Source organism: Sylvia atricapilla, chromosome 22, assembly GCF_009819655.1.
Source record: "Sylvia atricapilla isolate bSylAtr1 chromosome 22, bSylAtr1.pri, whole genome shotgun sequence".
NCBI lineage: Eukaryota > Metazoa > Chordata > Aves > Passeriformes > Sylviidae > Sylvia > Sylvia atricapilla.
In genome coordinates this window covers 6,758,039-6,781,480 of record NC_089161.1, presented here as the reverse complement: position 1 = coordinate 6,781,480, position 23,442 = coordinate 6,758,039, and the positions used below count along the sequence as shown (strand labels likewise).

The 23,442-nt window shown below is 51.3% G+C and overlaps 1 protein-coding gene across 3 annotated transcripts in view; it reads right to left on the bottom strand.

Moving 5' to 3' along the window:
* The window catches only part of FBXO42 (F-box protein 42), a 45,211-nt gene extending 21,851 nt beyond the window's left edge, over positions 1 to 23,360 (bottom strand). For all 3 annotated transcript variants that reach the window (XM_066334445.1, XM_066334447.1, XM_066334446.1), the window contains exons 1-3: positions 23,232 to 23,360; positions 7,792 to 8,061; positions 5,394 to 5,510 (exon numbers count right to left, since the gene is read on the bottom strand). In XM_066334445.1, coding sequence (XP_066190542.1) covers positions 5,394 to 5,510; positions 7,792 to 8,044 — 370 coding nt within the window. In that variant the 5' untranslated portion in view covers positions 8,045 to 8,061; positions 23,232 to 23,360. The remainder of the gene's footprint in view (positions 1 to 5,393; positions 5,511 to 7,791; positions 8,062 to 23,231) is intronic.
* Positions 23,361 to 23,442: the final 82 nt, after the last annotated feature.

Genomic DNA, 23,442 nt, shown 5'->3' with positions numbered 1-23,442 from the left:
ACTGCTCTGTGCCCCACACAGCTCCTGTGACTGCCTCTGTGCCACACACAGCTCCTGTCACTGCTCCGAGCCCCACACAGCTCCTGTCACTGCTCTGTGCCACACACAGCTCCTGTCACTGCTCCGTGCCCCACACAGCTCCTGTCACTGCTCTGTGCCACACACAGCTCCTGTCACTGCTCCGTGCCCCACACAGCTCCTGTCACTGCTCTGTGCCACACACAGCTCCTGTCACTGCTCCGTGCCCCACACAGCTCATGTCACTGCTCTGTGCCCCACACAGCTCCTGTCACTGCCTCTGTGCCCCACACAGCTCCTGTCACTGCTCTGTGCCCCACACAGCTCCTGTCACTGCTCTGTGCCCCACACAGCTCCTGTCACTGCTCTGTGCCCCACACAGCTCCTGTCACTGCTCCGAGCCCCACACAGCTCCTGTCACTGCCCTGTGCCCCACACAGCTCCTGTCACTGCTCTGTGCCCCACACAGCTCCTGTCACTGCTCTGTGCCCCACACAGCTCCTGTCACTGCTCTGTGCCCCACACAGCTCCTGTCACTGCTCCGAGCCCCACACAGCTCCTGTCACTGCTCCGTGCCCCACACAGCTCCTGTCACTGCCTCTGTGCCACACACAGCTCCTGTCACTGCTCCGTGCCCCACACAGCTCATGTCACTGCTCTGTGCCCCACACAGCTCCTGTCACTGCCTCTGTGCCCCACACAGCTCCTGTCACTGCTCTGTGCCCCACACAGCTCCTGTCACTGCTCTGTGCCCCACACAGCTCCTGTCACTGCTCTGTGCCACACACACAGATCAGGCCCTTTCCTCCCTGAAGAAAAGCAGCCAGGCTGCCCTGGTTCCCCAGAACCACAGGGTATCCCTGAGCAGGGTGAAGCTCCAGCAAGAACCTTCCCAAGAGGATTATCCCCTCAGGCAGAGCTGCTCCTCAAAGTGCAGAGAAAACTGCCTTAGAAGCCTGTAATTAATTAGCTTAGCTGTGATTAAGGCACTCAGCTCACTGACCTTCCCTGAGCTGGTTCACAGAGCTCACAGACTCTGCTCTGTGCACCCAGGGCAGGGGGGTTTGTTCTCTTTTCAGGATTGCACCTCATCTCATTCAAAAAGCTCCACTAAAACACAGGATCAACCACAGGCTTTCCCTGTAGGAAGGGATGAGGGAGTGAGATGGGAAACAGGGAAGGAATACCACATTTGACAACCCCTCAAAATATCCAGGGAAATCAGAGTTTTGGCCTCAAAACAAGCTCTGCAGCAAACCAAAATCCATGGAAGTGTCTGCCTTTGGCAAGGAGTGTCTGCAGCATCCAGGTACCTCTGGCAAGAGGGAACTGAAAGATGGAGCAGGGAGGGCTTGCTCAGCTTGTCTGCCTTGGAGGCTGCGCAGAATTCCGTGCTTCCTGGAAAGTTCCATGCGGAATAACCCCACAGCAAAATCATTGAGAATGTGCATTCCTACTTCTTTTTAGAGTTATTTTAAGCTGCTGAAGATAAGGAAGGCAGAGCAGCTTGAGGAAAAAAAAATAGGGAAAAACAGGAAAAAGTAGGCACAATGAAAACTTCAGTTTATTCCAGCCTGTCGGAATTCCACAGTGGGACTGTTGGAGCTGTTCTGTGCAGGGCCAGGAGCTGGACTTCAGTGATCCTTGTGGACCCAGCTCAGGATATTCTGTGATTCCATGATATGTTTATATATAGTTTATATCAGGTGTAGAATAAATAAGGGGGACATTGTGCACATCCCTGATGGTTTTAGGGGGTTTTTTTGGGTGGAAAACACTAAATGGACTAAATTTGGGTTTTTTATGTCCCAGCAAAATTCAGCGACCTCCAGAGTTTCAGCACTGCAGAAGCGTCTTATCTTTGGAAATGAATCAATAATTCTGATGTTTGAAGATACTGATGCTCAGAGAGAGCAGAGGCAACTGTTTCTGACCACACTCTTGACTCCCCTGTCCTGGGTAATGAATCATCGGAGATTTTCACCCAGAGCAGCCAATAGCCAAAGCAGAGATGACTGGAAAGGGAAAAGCAAATGGAAAGCACATTTCCTTCACCATAATCGAAGAACACTGACTTCTGAAACTGAGAAAATATGAAATAAATTAACCTATCCAAGTTCAAGTTCAAGGGTTTTATTTCCCACTGGAGAGATGAGAAGGAGTGAGCTGGACTGTAAAGCCCATTCCCATTCCCACCCATGTCCTTGGGTTGGAGGGTGACAGCCCTTGGTATTGGCCTGGACACTTCCAGGGATCCAGGGGCAGCCACAGCTTCCCCTGTGCCAGGGCTCTCCACCCTCACAGGGAACAATTCCTTCCCAATATCCCATCCATCCCTGCCCTCTGGCAGTGGAAGCCATTCCCTGTGTCCTGTCTCTCCATCCCTTGTCCCCAGTGCATCTCCAGCTCTCCTGGAGCCCTTTCAGGCACTGGAAGGGGCTCTGAGATCTCCCTGGGGCTTTTCTTCTCCAGGTGAACCGCCCCCAGCTTTCTCATCTCCCTCCATCTCCATCTCTATTTCCTTTCTCCCTAAAATGCCATTGTCCTGCTCCTTGCAGTGCAGGGCCTGGGTGCAGCAAATAATCCAGGGATATTAAGTAAGGCTGGCTGCTGCGAGGAGCTGCAGCTCTGCTCCAGGAGCAGCCCATCCTGTAAAACAAACATTCCAGCTCTCACCGCTCCCAACGGTTTGTCAAACCCACAAACTGCTGTAATTACTCATGCCGGTGTTGCCACCAACCCCAAGCTCCTTGGAAACAAAAACAATAAATCAAAAAAAAATAAAAAAAATTAGTCACTCCTCCAGCAAAGGATCAATATCGCTGGCACAAAGGTCGGCATTCCTTTGCTGCTTTTCCGTTTCTGCATTCCTGAGTCTCCTGACATTTTCCGACTTCGGGCAGTGATTTCACCCCATGACTCATTGCCCTGCTATGACCTCGCAGGTTCATACATAAAACAACTTGGTGACTCCTGCAAACATCACCCAAAAAACCCCAAATATGGACGACTTCTGCCCCTAAACACCCAGCATTATTGATATTTCATGTCCTGCAGTTCTGCAGCTCCAGTCAAATCCTCTGGAAAAGCGACAGCTTGTCCACAGTTTGTTCTCAGCTGTGTACCCTGTACTCCCCACGGCAGCACCTTCCATTCATTATTCCTTATCAAGCACTTTGCCATTCCTCCCTTCAGGACTGAGAGCAGACAGGTTGACCTCCAACTGCTAAGAATTCCCCTCCTTGTCCGTTTGCACTCCCTGTGAGCACGTCTGGGATAGTTCTAATAATTCTTGGAAGAGAGAGTGAGCCCCAGACAGAGCTTTGATGGCAGCACTGACTCGTGCCTGGGCGGTGACGTCTTCCCGCAAACACTGGCAAATCACTCATCTCTCAAAAAGGGCTTTGTGAGTCCTCCCTGCATTCCTCCCCACTGCCCAAACCTCCTGTTCCCTCCACCTCAGCTCACCATCATCCCTTCGGATTTTAGGTGACAGTTCAGAGATTCAGTTTGACTTTCCGGAACCGATGATTTGTAGCTTTGCTTTAATGCTGGAATCTCGCCCGCAGGCACGGAATGCTGCTGCAGGGAAAGCAGAGCCTGCAGATCTGGGCAGCTGCTCACAAACCAATCCGTTTAAGTCAGCAAACAAGTTAATCCAGATTAGCTTTGTGCCCACAAAGTGCATTAATAACGCTGCCATGGCCACAGGGGGCAGGCAGAGCTGGGGCACTGTCACCGAGTGAGGCTAATACGGATTACATGCTCTGAGGGCAGTGGATTTAGGAAGACAACTCACTTTGGAGCCAGGAAGCCTGTGGCAGGCAGCAGGATAAAGGAAAGAGCACACAGTGCTCTTTGGGACAACTGAGTCTTTTCCAGGGAATTTCTAGCTGGTCTGAGCACTCAGCAGTTGCAAAAACACTGCTAAAATTGAAGGGAAATACATGCAAATGTGAAGTCGTTAATAAGCACTTCACTTATGTTGCTAAAGATGAGCTGCGAACTGTGGAGCCTTTTCATCCTTCAGGAAGGCAAGGATACCTCGGCAGAGCACAATGACTTCACCAGAGCTCCCAGCAGCATCTCCCGGACTTGCCTTGGCAGGAGGCAGCACAGAGGCTGCCTCATAAATTATTGCTTGGGAAGATGAAAATGTGATGCCTGCCGCTCTTGGAATGGCAGGGCTTGCACCGTGTTTATCTTCCCTTAGAAAAATGTAATTTGCTTCCTGGAAGAGCCCAGAGGGCTCAGACCCTGTGCTGGAATCACAGGATAAAATTTTTGTCGTGTTTTTTTTTTTTTTTTTTCTTTTTGTTGGAGCTGAGGCAGCTCAATGCTACTGCACTCCAAAGAACAGGGTTTATTTCAATATCTTTCTCTCAAAGGCACTGTGTTTAGGTATCTTTTCCCTTTCTGTTCTCTTCCAGAATCTTGGAAGCAGGGCAAGAATTCACCCAAACACTGAGTGGTGCTGTTGACTGAATCGCTCTCTTCTGTCAGCAAATCCACCTGAAGCTCTCCTCGATTTCAATGCAGCACATTGGAGAAGTCCCAGTTTTCCTCACAGATGCAGAGGATGTGTGCAAGCAGCTGGTGCACATCTCCTGAGTGCTGCGCTTACCAAAACTCACTGGCTTTGATGGGAATGACCCCAGTCCAGGGGCTGAGGGAGGGGTTGTTGAGGGGGATGCAAAGTTCAGGCTCAAATCCTGGGGGCGGCTCTGGGTGCCTCAGGACAAGAAGGACCTGGAGGGGCTGGAATGTGTCCAGAGATGGGAACGGAGCTGGAGCACCAGGAGCAGCTGAGGGAGCTGGGAAAGGGGCTCAGCCTGGAGAAGAGGAGGCTCAGGGGGGACCTTGTGGCTCTGCACAACTCCCTGACAGGAGGGGGCAGCTGGGAGGGATCGGTATCTGCTCCCAGGGAACAGGGACAGCACAAGGGCAACAGCTCCAGGCTGTGCCAGGGGAGATTTAGGTTGGATACTGTGAAAAACCCTTCATGGAATGGGTGGTCAGGCACTGGCACAGACTGCCCAGGGCAGTGCTGGAGTCACCATCACCGGAGGTGTCCTGAGGCACGTGAGGACCCGTTTAGGTCAAGAGTTGACTCCATGATCTGGGAGAGTTTTCCAGCCTGGGGAGCTGCCGAAAGATCCCTGCACAACCAGAAAGCCACAATCCCACCCCACTTCCACTCCATCAGCATTTCCTAGGATCAGCGAGCCCACCATAACCAGCAGCCCCCAAACCCCTGCTCTTGTGCCGAGTGTTGGCCCAGCTGTGGGTTTGAACACTGGTGGCAACGGGCAGGTATGATGGCACTGCCAGCCCCCGAGGGCGACAGCCCCCATCGGGATTCCAGGAATACTCACTGTGGGAGAAGCGCTGGGTGATGGGGGTGCCGGGGTAGGGGTAAGTGCGGCTCTCCCACTGGATGTTCCCTTCCTGCACTGCCTTGATAAAGCCGTGGTAGCACTGATGGGCCACACCTGGGGACAGAACAACACTGTCAGCAAACCCAAGAACAAACTGTGCCTGCACGGTGACAGCAGCTCCAAAGCCCCTGTGCTTGGGTTAGAAACACGCTGGGAATGCAGGGGATTAAAGAGAACAAAGACAAGGGAACTCTGCAAATGTGGAAATCAGCAGCACGCACTGGCCCAGGTCACAACATCCGTGGCAGCTCCGGCTTGGGAAGCAGAGCCTTTGGGAAAGGAAGGAAGCACCGGGATGCTTTGGAGAGCTTGTGTTCAGCCCCCTCTGCTGCAGCCTCGTTCCCTCATCACACCCCGAGGAGCAGCTTCCCTTCCCTCAAGGAACCTCAGTGCAATAATCAATTTTTAAGAGTGTGAACGCAGCTACTGGCCAGGGATCTGAAAAAAGTTGGAGAGGAGATATCAGTGATAAAAATCAGCAGGGATGCTCCAAGGCTGCCACAGGCTGCCACAAATTCTGTGTGAGGGTGCTGGGAGGGGCCAGAGGCTGCTCCCTGAGGAGACAAAAGGATCTGAAGGTTTCTGGCAGTAGCAGCAGCTCAGCAGACATGGTGGCACCTGCACCGAGGATGCCACAACCTGCCAAGAGTTTTTCCCCAAGCCCTGTGCCAGGAACATTCCCAGCAAGCAATCCTGCTCTGGGATATAAAGCAGGAAAGTTCTTTTAAATAAAAAAGATAAAGCCCAGGGTCCTGGAGGAGCTGATCCCTGAGAGTCACATGGGAAAGGGAATGTGAGCTCCAGGGCTGCACAGCAGATGTATCCTGGCAAACAGGAAAAATTAACCAGGAGAACACAAATCAATTGTTTACCTCGAGTGGCCTCTCAGGGCACAGCTCACAGGTGGTGGTTCCTGACCTTTTTTGGCTGGAATTGCCCCAGAAGGGCCCAACTGCCCAGCACCACTCATCCCCTGAGAGGTGACATAGCCCAAAGCCACGCTGTGCCTTGGGCTGCTCATCCCTCAGCTCCAGGGATGTTTCCCACATCCCCTTGGGGTGAATCCCAGGTGTTTATCCATCCCAGCTGCATCCCTTGCAGGCCACTCCAGGAAACAGCCAAGGAGCCACTTTGGGCTGCTGCACTTGGAAAAGGCCCTTCCCCAGGGCTGCGGGCAGCTCCTGCCCCAAAATGATTCACAAAACGAGTAATTTTGGGCCAATGTCCCTGCTGGGGTAGCTGTGTTTGTTTAACTCCCAGCCTGTTCAGCTCTGGGCAAAGTGGGAAATGCCTGGAATCTGAGCAATGCTTTCAGATGAGAAGTCCACAAATGAGCCATCACCCCACAAACTGCCAAGGGCATTCCTCACCTGACACCCACTCCTGTTTTCCAGAAGGAACACATTCCCCTTGTGCAGCAATGTGTCCCATTTCCTAGGATTTAACCGCTCTCCTCTGAAACTTCTTTTTTTTTAAATGAAGCTTGTGATTAAAGTGTGCATCCAACAGAATCCTATCAGAAATCACTGAGTGTATTAAAATAAAATGAAGCAGAAGGTTCTGCTTGTATCCTTGTCCAAATTTTCCCTCCTCATTTGTTGTATTGTACTTCTGCAGCATTAAAATACCCCACCAGGCTCTGGAATGAATGCTGTGCGGAGGCAGAGGCAGGATCTGTGTCTCTGGGCTCCTCTTCCAGGAAGCTGGAATATGCACATCTCTACTCATGCAGATTTTATATTCCACTTATCTCCAGCAGAGCTGTAAGAACCAGAGCAGGGGTTGTTTCCAGCCAAAATCAGCAGCATTGGGAACATTAATTACTGAACAAGACGCAAATGAAGCACAATTAAAGCTGCATCAGCCGTGGGACACTGGCAGGGGCTCTGGGGAGGAGACTGCAATCCAAGGTCACCAGTGCAGCACATGGAGCATCCAAAGGCAGCAAAGGAGCTGCTCTGTCGTGGGGCTTTGGCTTTGTTTCAATTTGGGCTGGAAGAGACCTCAAAGCTCACTCAGCTCCAACCCCTGCCAAGGGTGGGGACACCTTCCACTATCTCAGGTCACTCCAAGCCCCATCCAGTCTGGCCTTGGACACTGCCAGGATGGGAAGTCATGGCCTCTCTGGGTTTTCTATCCTGAGAGAGGCTGAGGGGTTCAGTCTGCACAGCTACATGCCTGCTTTGAGCAAAGCCAATGACCCATGGCTGTTTGGATTCCTCTGGGATTTCACAGAAGTCAGATTTCAGAGCTTGAGGGGAAAACAAGACGCAAAGGTAAAAGAGAGCTGGGTTCCAAATCCCACATTAAAGAAATGCACTGCCATCACTTGTACCTTTGATCAGTCGATACCACTGTTTGCAGACAAGGGCAGCGGTTTTGTGCTCCTGGTAGGGAGAGAGGAAGGACAGGATGTACTCCAAAACCTCTTCTGGCAGCTCCAGCATCGATCTGGAGCTGGGCCTGGACTCCTCCACCTCCAGCTCGGCGTGGGGCTCATCCTCCTGCTCCATCGTCCCTTCCACCACGGCATCCTCTGGATCCACGGCCATGAACCCATCATCGTCACTGTCTGAGGAGCTGGCCATGGCATCCCACGTCAAAGCTGGGAAAAGCAACAATGGGGAGGTCACAGGGAGGATCAGGAGCACCAGAAATGCACTGAGATGTGTGTGCCACACCAGAGGGCTCTCTGGCACAGCAATCACTGAGTGCAGGACGTGGGTTTTGCAGTTTCGCAGCAGCTGAGGGTGGTTTGGGAACAGCTTTTCCTAGGTCACTCCATGTTTTCCCACCCTGCTGCTGCCTCCAGTGGTAAGCAGAGAGACAAAGCTAAAGCCCTGGAGCTGCTGCTCCCTTGCTGGGCACGAGGAAACATCTCACCGCCCTGCCCTGCACTGTGGGGCCCAGCTGGGATGGAGAAAAGGTCCCTGTGCAATCTCACCCGAGGTGAGACAGGATCACAGTGACATTTACAGTCCCTCCACCCTGTGGAACCTGTTCTGCCAGGGAGGCTGTTTTACCTCCTTGTGGGGGGAAAATTCCCTGCCTCGTTTTTACACTCCTTTTCCTTTTATTTGTGAAATACCTGCGCACAGCCCAGGCTGGCCCTAGGTGAGGAAAGCAAGGATTCACTGCTCTCCCAGGGTTTACTGCTGCTGGAAGGCTGGGATATCAGAGGTTGTATCTCCAGCTATTCCCAACATCCCAAGTGTAAGGTGACACCTTGATGACAGAAACATATCATGAAATAAATCCACCTTAACGAGTGGCTGTGTCCAATCTGGGCAGCTGGCACCATGTGAGGTTAAATCCATGCCTGTCACTGCAAGACAAACTCCTGGACTCCACTTCCCGGGAAGCAGCCAGCCTGTCTTGAGGACAGCAGCAGCACTTTTCCCTTCCAAGGTGGCTGAGTAGAGACCAAGGGAGGCAGCTGCCCCTCGAGTGCTCCTGGATCAATAGCCCAAACCACAGTAACAGCTCCCAGGGATGACATGGGGCTTTCTTTTCCAGAAATTCCCTTCTAGCCTTCCCTAACGTGAGGAAAGGACCCAAACCAGGGCAAGCTCAGCCTGAGTTCCTCCCAAGTCCACAAGGCAGAGGCTGCCCAGCCATCCTCCAGTCCTAAATCGACCAAGATTACTGGAGGCAGATCCACACAGTCCATAGGATAAATCCAATCTGCAGCAAGCCAGGAAGCAAACAAGCTCCTCAAGAGGGAAGAAAAGACACAGCTTTTCCCTAACACCCTCCAATATAAGAATATTATTACTTTTTCTACACCCTAACTATCCCAGAAAATACCGCTGGAAGGAATTAAAGTTATTGATGTCATATTTAAGTGTGGGTTACTTAGCAGGATAAATATCCTGATATAGAAATATCCTAATAAACAAATTCATTAAACCACATCAACTTGGGTCATCAATCTGATTTATAAACATGGTTTATTTATCAGAAATAACCTGAGCTGTTGTTACTAATCCAAGGTTTTGCCATGCTGTGGGAATGGCAGGCAGTGGAGACAAGTAGTGGGAAAGGTTTCCATGGCAACCAGTTCATGCCCAGGAAAATGACAGGTGACAGCATCAGCCTCCACTGCTGTCAGGTTCCCTGATGAAGCAGCTTTGGAAAATCCACAGGGCTGTCAATCTTTGGGAGGAAGCATGGCAGAACCCAGCAGAGAGCTCGCATCCCAGCAGATGCTCCGCACGTTTCCCGTGTCAGAAATCCCTGCTGGAGTCAACATTGTGACAAGGGAGGCTGGAACCCAAACGCTGTGACGGGTGCTGCTGCTCCTGCCAGGAACCTGCCTTACGCAGCAGAACAGGCACGGATTCCCAGGGACTCAGGGCTGGAAAGTGGGGGGGGGGAAAGGAAAAGTGGAGTTGTGCTAAAAAACAATGAAAGAATGGAAGGTTGGGTCTTTTCCAAGCAAAGGCATCCACAGCTGGGAAAGTGCCTGTGACAGTTTCCATCCTGACACAGCACGGAGCCAGTGCTGCTGGTGCTCCTGCTTGGGATGGCGCTGGGCTCCAGTCTGGGATGGGGCTGGGCTCCAGTCCGGGATGGGATACAGCACAGAATACAGAAGGGCAGGAGGGTCTGTCACTCCCTCCCTCCCAGCCTGGGAACATGGAGCAGCTCCCCAGGATGCAGAGGTTTCACACCCTCAAGCTGTGCCAGGACCCTGAGCAGGAGGGTTTGCCTCTGGCCCGGGGACAGCGAGACACTGCAGGTGGCAATGGACTGGGGGTTGTCAAGACCTTCTCTGATCCAAATAACTTTTATTTGTCCTTTATTTGTGCTCTAAATAAGGTCCAAATCCTGCTGGAGAGAGTCATGGGAAGTGCAGGAATGCACAACCACTAGAAAGAGGTATTTTCCAGCTAGTAAATCCCAGTTTGGATCCTCTGAAGCAGGCTCAGGAATAACCCAACACGGCAGGCTGATCCCAGGCACAAAACAACAAAAATTATCTTTAAGGCCACATTTTAAAACAGTGGGAGGAGCCTCAAATAGCATATTTGAGGATGGAGAAGCTCCACTGAATTTTGTCTGCTCTTCCCAAGCCACATAATATCATAAATATTCCAGAGTATCTCCTTTGGTAAGTCCTTGCTTCCTAAATGTTTGAACATAAGGAATACCCATCCTCAGAGTTTTCACACCCACGCCGTGTTCTTTTTTGGAAGGAAAACAAGGCCAGACATAAGCTCAGCTCCCAAAAGGCAGCTTGCTGTCAAAATAACCCCCCAAGCTTGACCTGACACGGATGTGGATTTTGTTTGGATTGGCAGGCTGGGAATAACCACCCCTGGAATGCAAAGCAAAGCCCTGTCCAAAAACTTTGCTCCAGTACAGAAAAACGAAAAAGATCCCAGGCAGGTGGCAAGAAAGAGCTAAAGCATCCCAGCAGCTCCTGCTGCCAGTTATTCAGCAGATCCATGAGAGAAAATCTCACACCTGGGATTTTACTGGTTATTCCAGCAGCAGAACTGAGCATTCCTGCACTTTGGGGTGATGCAAGAGGTGGTTTCTCTCTCATTCTGGCTTTCCAGGTGCTCCCTGCTTGCACTGTGCTGGGCTCCACTTTGTACCTGGGCTAAAATGAATCTCTGGGCACTCAAAAAGCTGCAACCAAGAGATTTAAGCAGCTGTGTCTCATCCTAAAGTAGCTGCAATCCAATTGACTCCGGAATTGGATCGATCCCTAAAAACACCAATCCAACCCCCAAACGTTCCATCATATTCTGCACCCCAGAGCCCTCCTGGTCCCAGAGAAATGCCTTTATATTCCAGCACCAGGAAGATTTAAGGGCATTCAGGAATCAGCCTGAAGCTGGAGCAAGGAGGAATTGTGCTGGAGGGGCAGCGGGAGCAGAGCTCTGCTGGCGCCAACGGAATCTGCCTGCCCTTTCCTAAAAGCTGTGTCTCTGCCAGCTGGCAAAACATCTCATAATCCTTTTCCTCTTTTCTGAGCACTTCAATTTTCCCTCCCTCCCCTCCTAAAATTAGTTAAGAACCTGCTATTTATTCCGAAAGTAACTATCTGGAACAAACAGCTGAAGAATATTAAATGCAGGCAAAAATAACCCCACCAGGTTGAAGTACTGCTCAAAACCTGCTCCTGCAAATCCTCTTTTGACCCAAGGAGGTTTTCCTACCTGCAGGCCCCTCTCCTGGTCCCACGGGACCCCAAAGCTCAGGTGTGGGTGGCACTGGTGGTTCCTATTCTGAGTTGCCTCCTCTTCTCCACAGCTTCCAGCTGCTCCACAAAGTGCTTGAACCCACAGGGTTTTTGACCTGCCTTCTTTCCCCACTCTTTTTATGGATTTTATGGAAAAAAGCCTCCAAGGCAAAGCTGTTGAGTGGCAATGAGAGGCTGGGCACCATTCCTGAGTCAGAGCACACCTCACACACAGGGAATGCTCATTTTCACAGGCCACAAGGAATGCTCCCGCCAAACGCCAGACGAGGAGCTGCATTGCTCCCACCAGGAACGAAACATTCCAGGTCTGTGAAAGGAGCCAGCCCCGCCTGGCCAAGGGCCTGGGCTGCCAGGAGAGAGGGATTTAATTGCACCTGGGCAATCAGGAGCCCTGGTGGTAATTTAGGGGTGGAAGGCAGCAGCTGTCTCCAACCTGCTCCAGACTCTTCCTCATACTTTGGAATCACTTCTTTCGTGTGCCAGCAGTCTCCAGGGGGCACTCTGGGGACAGACGCTTCTGGCTGATTCTCTGCCCCAGTACAAATAAAAAAACCTTCCATCAGACAGAAACAGTTCATTTTTTCCTTTTAAAAAATCTTATCTCTACGGGAACGAGTCTTTCTACATTTTCAATATTTTTGTGTTTGTCTCCCCAGCTGTGTCATCAAGGACTTCACCTGCAGCTTCCCCTGCTCCTGGTTTTGTTCTAAAAGATGCTCTGAGACCTTCTCTGGGGTGAAAAGAGAAAAATGCAGCACTATTTCCAAGGAGAAGCACAATATTTTATAAAAGCAGCAGCAGAGGGAGTGAAAGGTCTGTGGGAACCACGGGATTCAGGATTGGGATAAACACCATTAAATAAAACAACGTTCCCAGTCCTCCCAAACCTGCAGCAGCTGGAACTGATCCTTTTGGAAATCAGCTGCTGGGCAAGCTCAACAATGGGGAAAAAAAGAGCAGATTTTAGTCCAAAAAAAAGAAAAGAAAGCCTCTGGGAAGCTGTGGGATGAACAGTATCCTGTCTGTACAGAGTGAAATCTTGGGAATACTGGCACCATGGATGCCCCTTATCCCTGCAAAACAGGCAATTCCAAGAGTTCCTCAAAGAACAGCTTTCCCTGGTTTTCTTTTTCTTTTTTTTTTTTTTTCCAACAGGAAATTGTTTTTCTTTTGTACAAGTCACCCAGGAAAAGAAAGGATTCCTAAATTCCAAATGCAAGGTTGAAGATTCCAACATTTCTCTGTCAGCAAAACCACCCTGTGATGGTTTTCCCTGTTATAACAGTGAGTTTATGGACTTTGGGAAAAAAATCCAAATTACATTATTTTTACTGCTGCCCATTGTCCTGAAACAGCATCACTGCAGCTGAATTTTGGTTGACATTTCTGTAATAAAAATGATCCCAGGAATTCCTCCCAGCCCAGTGATGAGCTGACCCTCTGCTACTCCAGATTCCTGCTTGTTTTTTTCAAGGTTTCAGTTGAAAAATAAGCAGCAATGTGACATTACACAGCAGGATTTATCACACAAACAGCACAGCAACCTACAAATAAATCCTGCTGAATCTGTTTTCTCACAAAATTAACGCACTGAAAACCAGAATGAAAATGTGGGGGGTTATCCTGGATTTATTGGTGGAATACAAATCAGGGAGCTGGTGTTTGAGGAACTTTTTAGCGTGGGATTCACAGGAAAAGGGGAAGCAGCAGAGTTTAATGACACCACACTTGAGGAGTATGTAGGGAAATCACCATTATTACTGTTATTATTGTTATTACAAAACTTCATAAATGGCTCCAAAGCTTCATAAAATCTTAATAAATATGAGTAAACAAGCAGGAAATTTATCATGAAACCACAAGAAAAACACTTCAACTGACCCAAAATCCAGCCTGGTTTTGCTCACATGAAAAGCAAGTCTGAAAACAAAATTCCTGTGAGTTTTGTATTTCCCTTTCCACACCAAAAAAGACAATCCTTAAATTTACTTGCAAAATGCCACGAAAAAAGTCAAAATCTCTACCATCCACCAACCCCTCCAGTTATTATGGATGCATTTTGTTATTTGGAGAATTTCCATGTTTTTGGACAATATCATTACCCTTAAAACAGTTGGATTTGTTTCAAACCTGCCAAAATCTGCCTTGCCAAGCCCTGGCAGCAAGCAGCAGCTCTAGGGTGCAATAATCGGCTGTTCCCTTTTCCCGTGCTCCCGGAAATCCCCTAAATTTTGTAGGAAATGAGGAGGATTTCGGGCTCACACACTCCCTCTGCCGGCCCCCGCAAAGCCCTGAATTCCAATTATCCTCACCTCAGCTTTTCCCAGCAAAAAATCCTGTTCCACTTGCAAACTGAACTCCCTGTGAGCCCCAAAACCCGGAATGACCCCTAACCAAGCAAATAAAATGCTTTGAGGCTGGAAAAATGAGGTTTTAACAAAGAAAGGGGCAGCTGCTTCTCCTGGTGTGACATCTGCTGCAGGAGGAAGAACTTTAAGGGATAGAAAAATTTATCCAAACCTGCTTAGGATGATTTATTGGCAAGAATTCCCGATCGGAAAAACACACATTGGGAGATCCTGGGAATTGCTTTCACCCCTCCCTTCATTAGGAGGGCACAGGAGCTCCTGGACGAGCTCTTCGAAAGCTGTGGATAATTGTTTGGAGGACAGCCTGTGAGAATGTCACAGCATTCCCTGAGTTCTACAACACCTGAAACCTCCCAAAGTCACTGAAATTGGTTCATCTGCACAAATGAAGGGAATTTATAACAGAACCACGAGGAAAACACAGCCACTGACCTAAATCCAGCCCACTTCTGATCATCTGAAAAATCAGCCTGAAAACAACTCCTGAGTGTTCTGGATTTCCATTCAGCCCAAAGCCCACTTCCAAATGCCCGGGCAGAATAATCGAATGAAAAACGTGAAAATATCTTAGGAAAGGGTTTGTTAACAAAACATCCAACCACACTGGATGCCTTAATTGTCGATTTTCTCGACAGGCTGCATTAGAGGCTTGTGGCATTATTTGGTTGAAGTCTGTTCTCTGCACAGCAGAGCCGAGGGCATCTCCCAGACCATTCCCAGGGGTGCTGGCCCCGGCAGAAGCCGCAGTGGTCCCCACGTGTCCCGTGGGCAGCGCTGCAGGAAAGGCCAGTGCTGGACCTTCCCTGGCTGGGGGAGCCCTGGAGCTCATCCACCTCCTGCAGCTCCTGCAGCCCCACGGCTGAGGAGCAGGAAAACAGCATTTCCTACCCCTGAACCACTCAGGATGGGAGGGTTGGGCCTCTCCCTCCTCTCTCAAAGAGGATTTTGAGCTCTCTTGCCTTTGTTGAGGATGCTCCCAGTCCCTTTCCAGTCTTATGGAACTTGGGGAACTGAGGGTTGTTGAATCATGGAATGGTTTGGGTTGGGAGGGACCTTAAAGCTCATCTCGTTCCATTGGCAGGGACTCCTTCCACTGCCCCAGGCTGCTCCAAGCCCCGTCCAACCTGCCCTTGGGCACTGCCAGGGATCCAGGGGCAGCCACAGCTGCTCTGGGCACCCTGTGCCAGGGCCTCCCCACCCTCACAGGGAAAGATTTATCCCAATATCCCACCTAAGCCTACTGGATCCTAGAGCAGGATCTTTGAGACTTTCCTGCTCCTGTTGAATCAGGCAGAGGGGGCAGCAGGATCAGTGAGAGGGAAAGAAATGGGTGTAAGCCTCGTTTCCAAAAATCCATCGAGGGCTCGACACACGATGCCCTTCAGAAACCACCAGATTTCCAGAAGCTGGAAACAACCAGCATTCACACCTCACTGCAGTGCTGTCCCCAGAACCCAGGCAATCTCAGGTGGGACAACCAGGCAGGATTCTGGTATCGAACACTGCTGCAAAACTCAGGTTTAATATTTTGCTGTGGAAACGAAGGATGGAGTTTCAGGGAAATGAAGTCAAGCACAGCCAGGTCTAGGTCAGGGTTTTCCTGCTGTGGGTGCTCATGCTCCAACCTTTGGTGCTCCATCATGACGCAGTCTTTGGCAGAATCATGGAATTGGTAAGGCTGGAAAAACCCTACACCATCACTGAGTGCAGCACTACCATGTCCTCACTAAACCATGTCTCCAGGTGCCACATGCTGGGACCAGCCAGGGGCCATCGGCCTCTTGCCCACCTGGGCAGAGGCGGCTCATGTCCAGCCCTGGGCAGTGGTAAAGGAGGAGTTGGGGGAGCGGGGGGCATGTGAGTAAGAATTTTATTTTGTGCAATAAACAAAGTTATTCTTCAGTCCAGATTCACCAACCACAACCTTCTCCCCACAAAAACACACAAGTCACGAACAGCCCCCAGACCTTGCGCCCAAAACAAAGATGAGCTCAAGGCTCCTGACTTTCAAGCCATAAAAAGAGAAAGATATACTGAAAAAAAAAAAGCCATTTTATTGCAGCCTGGCTGGCCAAGGTTTGATTTGAATCAATACTCAGGGCTTTCAGACACACTGCTGACTTGGCAGTGGCGCTGATGCGATGTTTTTAATAGCAAGCAGGACACCAGGATATCCATCATCATCTCCACATGGACATTACCAGGGATGAGCACCACAAACTGCCCTCCCCTCCTGATCTGAACTTCTGTGACATAGGAGTGTGTCAGACACACCCAAATGGTGCTGTTGGGATGCCCATGGGCTGTGTCTCACATCAAACCTATCTGTGTTCCATCTTCATGCCCATCCCTGCCATTCTAGAGGTGAAGCCTTTGACTGAAGCTCCCAACCAGGGATTAACCATCCCAAGCAGTGCCCAGGAGCAGGGCTGGATCACATGGAAGGGGTTTAAAGGCAGATCTGTTTGCTAAACACAGCAAAACAATATGGAAAGTATGTTCCCTCTCTCAGGTGGAACAAAAAAGAGTTCCAGCACAGACAGACACCTGGTCTGGCCACAGAGACACAATTTGAAATGCCTCAAACATTCCAGCCTTCCACATTCCAGCAGTTAACCCCATTTTGCAGGTAAAGGAACAAGAGCCACCAGAAGCCAAGGTTAACAAACCCTCTGCAGCACTGGGATTCATTCAGGGAGCAGAGGTTTCCAGCTCCCTGCCCTGAGCTGCTGCCTCTCCAGAGTTCAGAGGGATGTGCAGACAACTGGAAACAGACACCTGAAGGGAGCTAATGAAACATGGGAAGGGACTTTTTATCAGAGCCTGGGGTGCCAGGACAAGTGAGAATGGCTTCCCACAGAAAAAGATGAGGTTCAGACGGGATACTGGAGATAAATCCTTCCCTGTGAGAGTGGAGAGCCCTGGCACAAGGTGCCCAGAGCAGCTGTGGCTTCCCCTGGATCGCTGGCAGTGTCCAAGGCCAGGCTGGACAGGGCTTGGAGCAGCCTGGGACAGTGGAAGGTGTCCCTGCCCATGGCAGGGGTGGCACTGGATGGGCTTTAAGGTCCCTCCAACCCAAACCATTCCACAACTCTTTGCTGCCCTAATAAAAATCTAAAAAGGTGATGAGAAGTGTGATATTCCTGAAAAACAAACACAGCATTAAGCATGTCCTTGACCCCCAGAGAGGTGCTGGAGTGTGTGAAGTCCAAATGTGCTGGAATTCATGGCTGGGCTTTTTTAGCAAAAAATGTGAATTACGGAGGGCAGACACCCACCAGCCTCTGCAAATTTCAGACTCAGAGCCGTCACCTTGCTGTGCAAGGGGGATGGAGAGAAGAACCTACATGCCTAAAGGTCCACGGTGAAATGTTGGTGTGGGCAAAGGGCAGTGCCAGAGCCTGGGAAAGAGGGAGATAATGGCTTCACCATGGGACTGACCTTGAGGCATCCCAATTCCTTGCTCAGAACCCCAGGGAGCCAGTGTGAGATTGATGCTTTGCAGCCAGACAGCATCCCTTTGATTCCCTGTCAGTGGTGCTGGGAGCTGGTCTCCTGAAGCTCCACTCCTGCTAAACGCCTTGCACAGAACCATGGAATGTCCTCAGCTGGAGGGGACCCACAGGGATCAATCCAACCCCTGGCCCTGCACAGACACCCCACCAATCCCACCCTGGACATCCCTGGCAGTGCTGTCCAAATGCTCCTGGAGCTCTGGCAGCTTCGGGGCCGTGCCCATTCCCTGGGGAGCCTGGGCAGTGCCAGCACCCTCTGGGGAAGAACCTTTCCCTGATCTCCAGCCTAAAGCCTCCCCTGGCACAGCTCCAGCTGCTCCCTCAGTGCTGTCCCTGATCACAGAGAGCAGAAATTGGAGCTGCCCCTCCACATTTCTTCCCGAAACCAACACCTCAGTGGGGGAAAATCCCAACCAGTTCCCAGCAAACAGCAGGCAGTGAGCAACAGAGGATTCCCTGAAATCTTTGAGGGGGTAAAGCAGATGGGAAGGGATGAATCTGAGGTGCAGACCAGCCCCAGGGTGGTGGCAGTGCAACCCTGTTATTGCAGAACTGGAAGGATTGCTCTGCATGCCCTTGGAGCCCAGGCTTGAAAGGAGAAGAAAATGGGACTAAATTCACAGGGAATCTCAGCAGAGAGAAGTGTGAGGGGCTGGGAACAGCACCCACAAACCATCAGGCAAACCTCAAGAGGACAGGAAAAATACAACCTAGGGATTCCATTTGAAACAGATTTCATGAGTCTGACCCACCCAATCGGCCGGAGGATTTGCTGCAGTCTCCACTCGTTGGAGTGGAATAAATAAGAGCATTTGGTCTTGTTTTGTACAGGATTTTCTTATTCCTTAGCTAATGGGAAAGGCAATGCATGGTGAAGCAGAAGCACCAGATATTGGGGATGAGGAAAGCAGGAACTGTCCTTCCATCCTTTGTGCGATACCTCAAGCCTGGCTGTTTAGGGAGGCTTAAATATCAAATACTAAGAAAGAGACCACAAAAAAGTGCAGTCAAATCTGTATCATGCTAATCAACAAACAGAAATTCAGGGAAATTGTGCAAAGTTCAAGTTCATCTCTACCATTCAATGACAAAATGAGCTCCTCAAGATGTCCCTTTGTTACCATCCTGTCACCCCAACAACCACCATTAACTGGCATCATTCCAAGCAAGAAAACGAGCCAAATCCCTGATCATCACATCTGATGGAACCCTGAGATCGCAAAGCATCCAGGAATCCTGTTTGGAGCAGGCTACAGCATCCCCCGTGCCCCTCCCGAGACACGTGTCTGTGTCTGCAGAAACCCGAAAGTCAGGGAGGTTTCAGGAATTCCCAGCAGCTGTTGGGATTGGGAAAGAAAATGCCCGGCCCAACACCAGCTGTGGAAAGCGCAGGACGGATTAAAGGTGGCTGCTCAGAGGAACTGAATGCAGTAATTCCACAATGGATGAGCGATGCTGCTGCAGAGGGAGCTGCACCTGATTCTCTCCTTCCAGGTGTTTTCTCCTTCCAAGAAAAGCCTGCGATTCCCATGGCCAGCCCCTTCCCTGGAAGCTCAGCACGAGGATAACGGCACCCAAAGGGTTCATGAGTCTCTCTTAAAGCACAAACAAATCACACTGCAGGCTCTCCAGAGTGACAAAAACCCAGCTGGAATGATTAATCTGTGTCCCAGATTCCCTCATGTGAGAACTCTGGGGATGGACAGTTCTTCCTGCAGCCATCCCGACTTCACAGCAAGATTCTGATATTTCTAAGCTCCTTTTTACCCAGAAAACCCCAAATCACTCCTCAAACTAGAGATGATCTTCTGCCCACCGAAACCTAATGGGAGTTAAAACCATGGAATGGTTTGGGTTAGAAAGGAGCTTAAAGCTCATCCCATTCCCTGCCATGGGCAGGGACACCTTCTAGATTTGCTACAAGCCCCATCCAAGCTGGCCTGGAAAGAGAAGCTCCAAATAAATAAAAGCAGCTCTGCCAACTTACCTTATGTCTCCAAAACCCCAAATCATGAAAAAACTTGCACAAGCACAAGACAAAACGAGCCAGTGAAATGCTTCCAAAGGAGTCTGGAGCCCGGGGAGAGATGCAGTGGAATTGCCAACTGCTGGTGCCTGAGCTGCATCCATGTTTCCCATGGGGGGAAAACAAGGATTCTCAGTCACAGATGTTGCAGTGGGAGTTCGATAAGCAAAAATAAATATTTAAAGATTGCCATAGAAATGGGGGAGAGAACACAGTCCAAAGCAGCTCCTGAAACAGCAAATTCCTGACAGGAAGAGCCCTGATTCCTGCAGGTTGCTCAACACAAGCCACGATTTTCACGTGGATGTGTCACCCCAGGTCTGCTTGATGCAGCGACACAGGCAAGTTCAAAAGGAATTCTGACCTGGATTTCCCAGCTCCATCACAAGCTGTGCTGGCTGCTCCTGGCAGCGTAGCCTGGATGCTGCTGGGGACAGCCCGGAGAGACACCAGTGGCACCACTCGGGGCAGGAAACGTGCTCTGGAAGGAGAAACACTCCTGGAGCACCCCAGCACTTCCCAGAGGCCTCTTTCCAGCTTTTACCCAGATTTGGGCCAAACTTGAGCCTGCCTCTAGCTTCAACACCTTTATTAAGCCCTCACAGCCATCTCCAGAGGATGCTGCCTTTCCCAAGTCAAAGCCTGAAGCTTACCCACCTCCAGCCTTAGGAAAATCCTGAATGGATGTTTTCCAGCAAAGCCTGCCCTGACGGAACACACAGGGAAAAATCACTTCCCTTGGAGGCGCAGCTCTGTTTACACAAGAGAGTGGGAAGCCTTTTCCAGCAGCCCTCGCTCACATCCTGTGGAAGTGGCTAGGATGGAAGCAGGCTGTGCCCAAACCCAGCACCCCTTGGAAGTCCTGGGAACAGAACTCCACAGATCAGCCGCGTGCTGGGAATGCAAAACCAGACCATCCCCGTGCTCCCACACCAAACCTGCCGCCGCTGGTGCTCCTGGCAGACGCGCAGATTGCCGTATGCGTTACGTTTCCCGGGATTAAGGATGGGATGAGGAGCACATCCCAGCTCTCCCTGGGAGCAAACACCTCTCCAGAAGGTGCCCAAATCCGAAATCCCCAAATCAAAGGTCACACACGTTCAGCAGTGGGAATAAACCAACCCCACCTTCATTCCAAGCCCAGGCAGGGCAGGAACACGTGTCCTGCAGGTGAGCTTCCTTCAGGGGCTGCTCCTGCAGCCAAATGCAGGGAAAAGCAGAGTCCTGGGGAATAAAGGCTGAAGTAAACTCCAATTGAAATTTAAAATCCTACATGCTGCCTGTAAAAAGCCATGAGAGAAAATGATAAAACTGTCCAGAGCCTTTCTGAATCTAAGAGCTTCACCTGCCACCCTGGAAAAGCAGTGCTGCCTGGGTGGAGTCACCTGTCAGGGAAAACTCCAGGGAGCACAGCAGGAAAAACATGCACAAACATCCCTGCCATGCCAAAACAACCACGGGATGTGGCTCTGCTGCTGCCTGAGCATGGAGACACAGAACTCTTGGAGAACAGGATGGAATCCAACACTATGGAACAACACAGTGTGCAGGACAGGCACCACCCTGCCCTGGAAAAAAGTGTCCAGGCTGGACAGGGCTTAGAGAGACCTGGGATAGGGGAAGGTGTGCCTGCCCATGGCAGGGATGGTCTGTAAAGCCCTTCCAATGCAACCCCTTCTGGATTCTATGAAATAGCTTGAATTCTGCTCTCTTCTCTCCCATTTGAGACACCAAGGAAAGCCTAAGCCCAGAGGGACACAACCTAAGGGAAAAAATTCCCGGTTTTCAGCCTTTCTCTGGCATCAGCATAAGGAAAAGGAAGGAGAGATGGTGCAGGGAACACCCAGGGCTGTGGGAATGAGGAAACCTCCCACTCTGGCTCTTGATCTCCAGAAGGGCCAAGCCTCAGCTGCGGGGTTACGTCATGACATAAAGCACTTTGTCAGGACACCACAGCACTGTCCCCGAGCCTGGGGGACTCTGCTCCTGAAGGACAGGTGAGGAAAGGACCCTTCCCAGCCAGGGTGCGGATTTAGGACAGCAGCTCCTCCACAGGAATTCACTGCAATTCCCGTCCCTTTCAGCCAAGGGGAAGAGCTCCAGCCGCTGACCCGAGCCGGCTCCCAGGGATGATTAAAGCCATCCGAGCACAAACGACATTCCCGGCAATCCCGGAGTTATCTCCCATCCCTGTTCCGCAGACCAGCATTCCTGACTCCCCTTTTGTTCCTGCTCTGAGCATTCCTTGGAGTTCAGGTCATTAACAGTGAGACACCCCGGCCCTGCTCTCACTGCTCCGGAGAAATGCCCGGCCCCATTGAAAAATACGACTAGAAAATGAGACTGGAAAAGCCAAGAGGTTCAGGAAGATGAGATAATGCTCCTGCCGAGCCCTGCAGCGGCTACTCAGCCCAGCCCCACCGTGACAAGAACATGATCCCAAATAAAGCCGTTCCCAAAGCGCCAAGCGGAGATCGGCAGCGGAGACAATGGGGAGCGACACCCCAAAGCCCCGGGGGTGCCGAGCTGGGCACCTCGGCTGCTCCGACACCGCGATTCCCGGACTGAAATCGAGGGATTGACACACACCCGGCACGCGACTGAGGGGAGATGCGGATTCACACAGAGAACAAGCGGAGACGGAGCCTCACCTTTGTTTGCACACGTACCCAACGCGAGCTGAGGCTTTGGGGGCAGCCCCAGCGCCCCCAGCCATGTCTGCCCCCCAAAGAGCCGTGTTTCCCCCCGTAAAAATCATATGTGTCCCCAAAAAGCCATGTTTCCATCCCCGAAGAGCCGTGTTCTCCCCCGAAAAGCCACGTATCTCCCCCAGAAAAGCCGGTTCCCCCCACCGCCGGCACTGCCAGCCTGTGCCTTGGCACTACCCCGTGCCAGCACTGAATTTTGGGGAAACAGGGCTTTTAGGAGAAAAAAGGGTGTTTTTTTTTTTTTTGTTTTGTTTTGTTTTTTTGGGGGGGGGGGGGGTAGGGCGTAGAGAATATGGCTTTTTGGGGGAAAGATGGAGTTTTGGGGCAAATATGGCTTTTAAGGGGGAACACGGCTATTTTGGGGAAAATATGGGTTTTAGGGAGGAAAACAGAGGTCTTAGGAGAGAAACGCGGCTTTAAGGGGGAAACACGAGGTTTTCTGGGGAAATGTGGCTTTTAGGGACAACATATGGCTTTTCTGGGGAAACACGAGGTTTTTGAGGAATTGTCTTTTGGAGGAGGAAACATGGATTTTAGGGGAGGAACATTGCTTTCAGGGGGGAAGCTTGGCTTTTGGGGAAAAAAACCACAGCTTTCAGGGGAGAAACACGGCTTTTTCAGGGGGCAACACGGCTTTCAGGGCGATAGGATTTGCCTTCTCCTCGCCCTAAGGGAGCCGGGGGCCGCCTTCACCCCGTACCCCAGAGCTGAGAAGGGGCTTCACTCCTCCCACAAGGGGCTACAATCCCCCCGTGAGCTCTGCCCTCCGCAGCGACCCCTCAAAACGCTGTGAGGGGCTGGGACATGGGCTGGGACAGGAGCTGCCCTCTCAAATGCGGTCCCCTCCACACCAGGCCTGTCCCGCCCTGAGGGGCCCGTCCCGCCGCCCCGCTCCCCGGGGAATGGCCCCGCCCGGGGAAGCGCACCGTGGGGCTGCTCTCACCTGCCGCCGGGCCGAGCCAGGCTGGGCCCTCAGGATTGCGGGCGGCGGGGCCGCTGCGTCGCCCCGGTGACGGCTCCGACCGGCGCCGCCATCTTCCCTCCCCGCCCTCCCGCCGCTGTCCCGGCCGCGCCGGCCCGGCAGTGCGCAGGCGCGGGACCTCCCCTTGGCATCACGTGATGAGGGGTGGGAATGGGCCGGGTGTTTTGGTCGC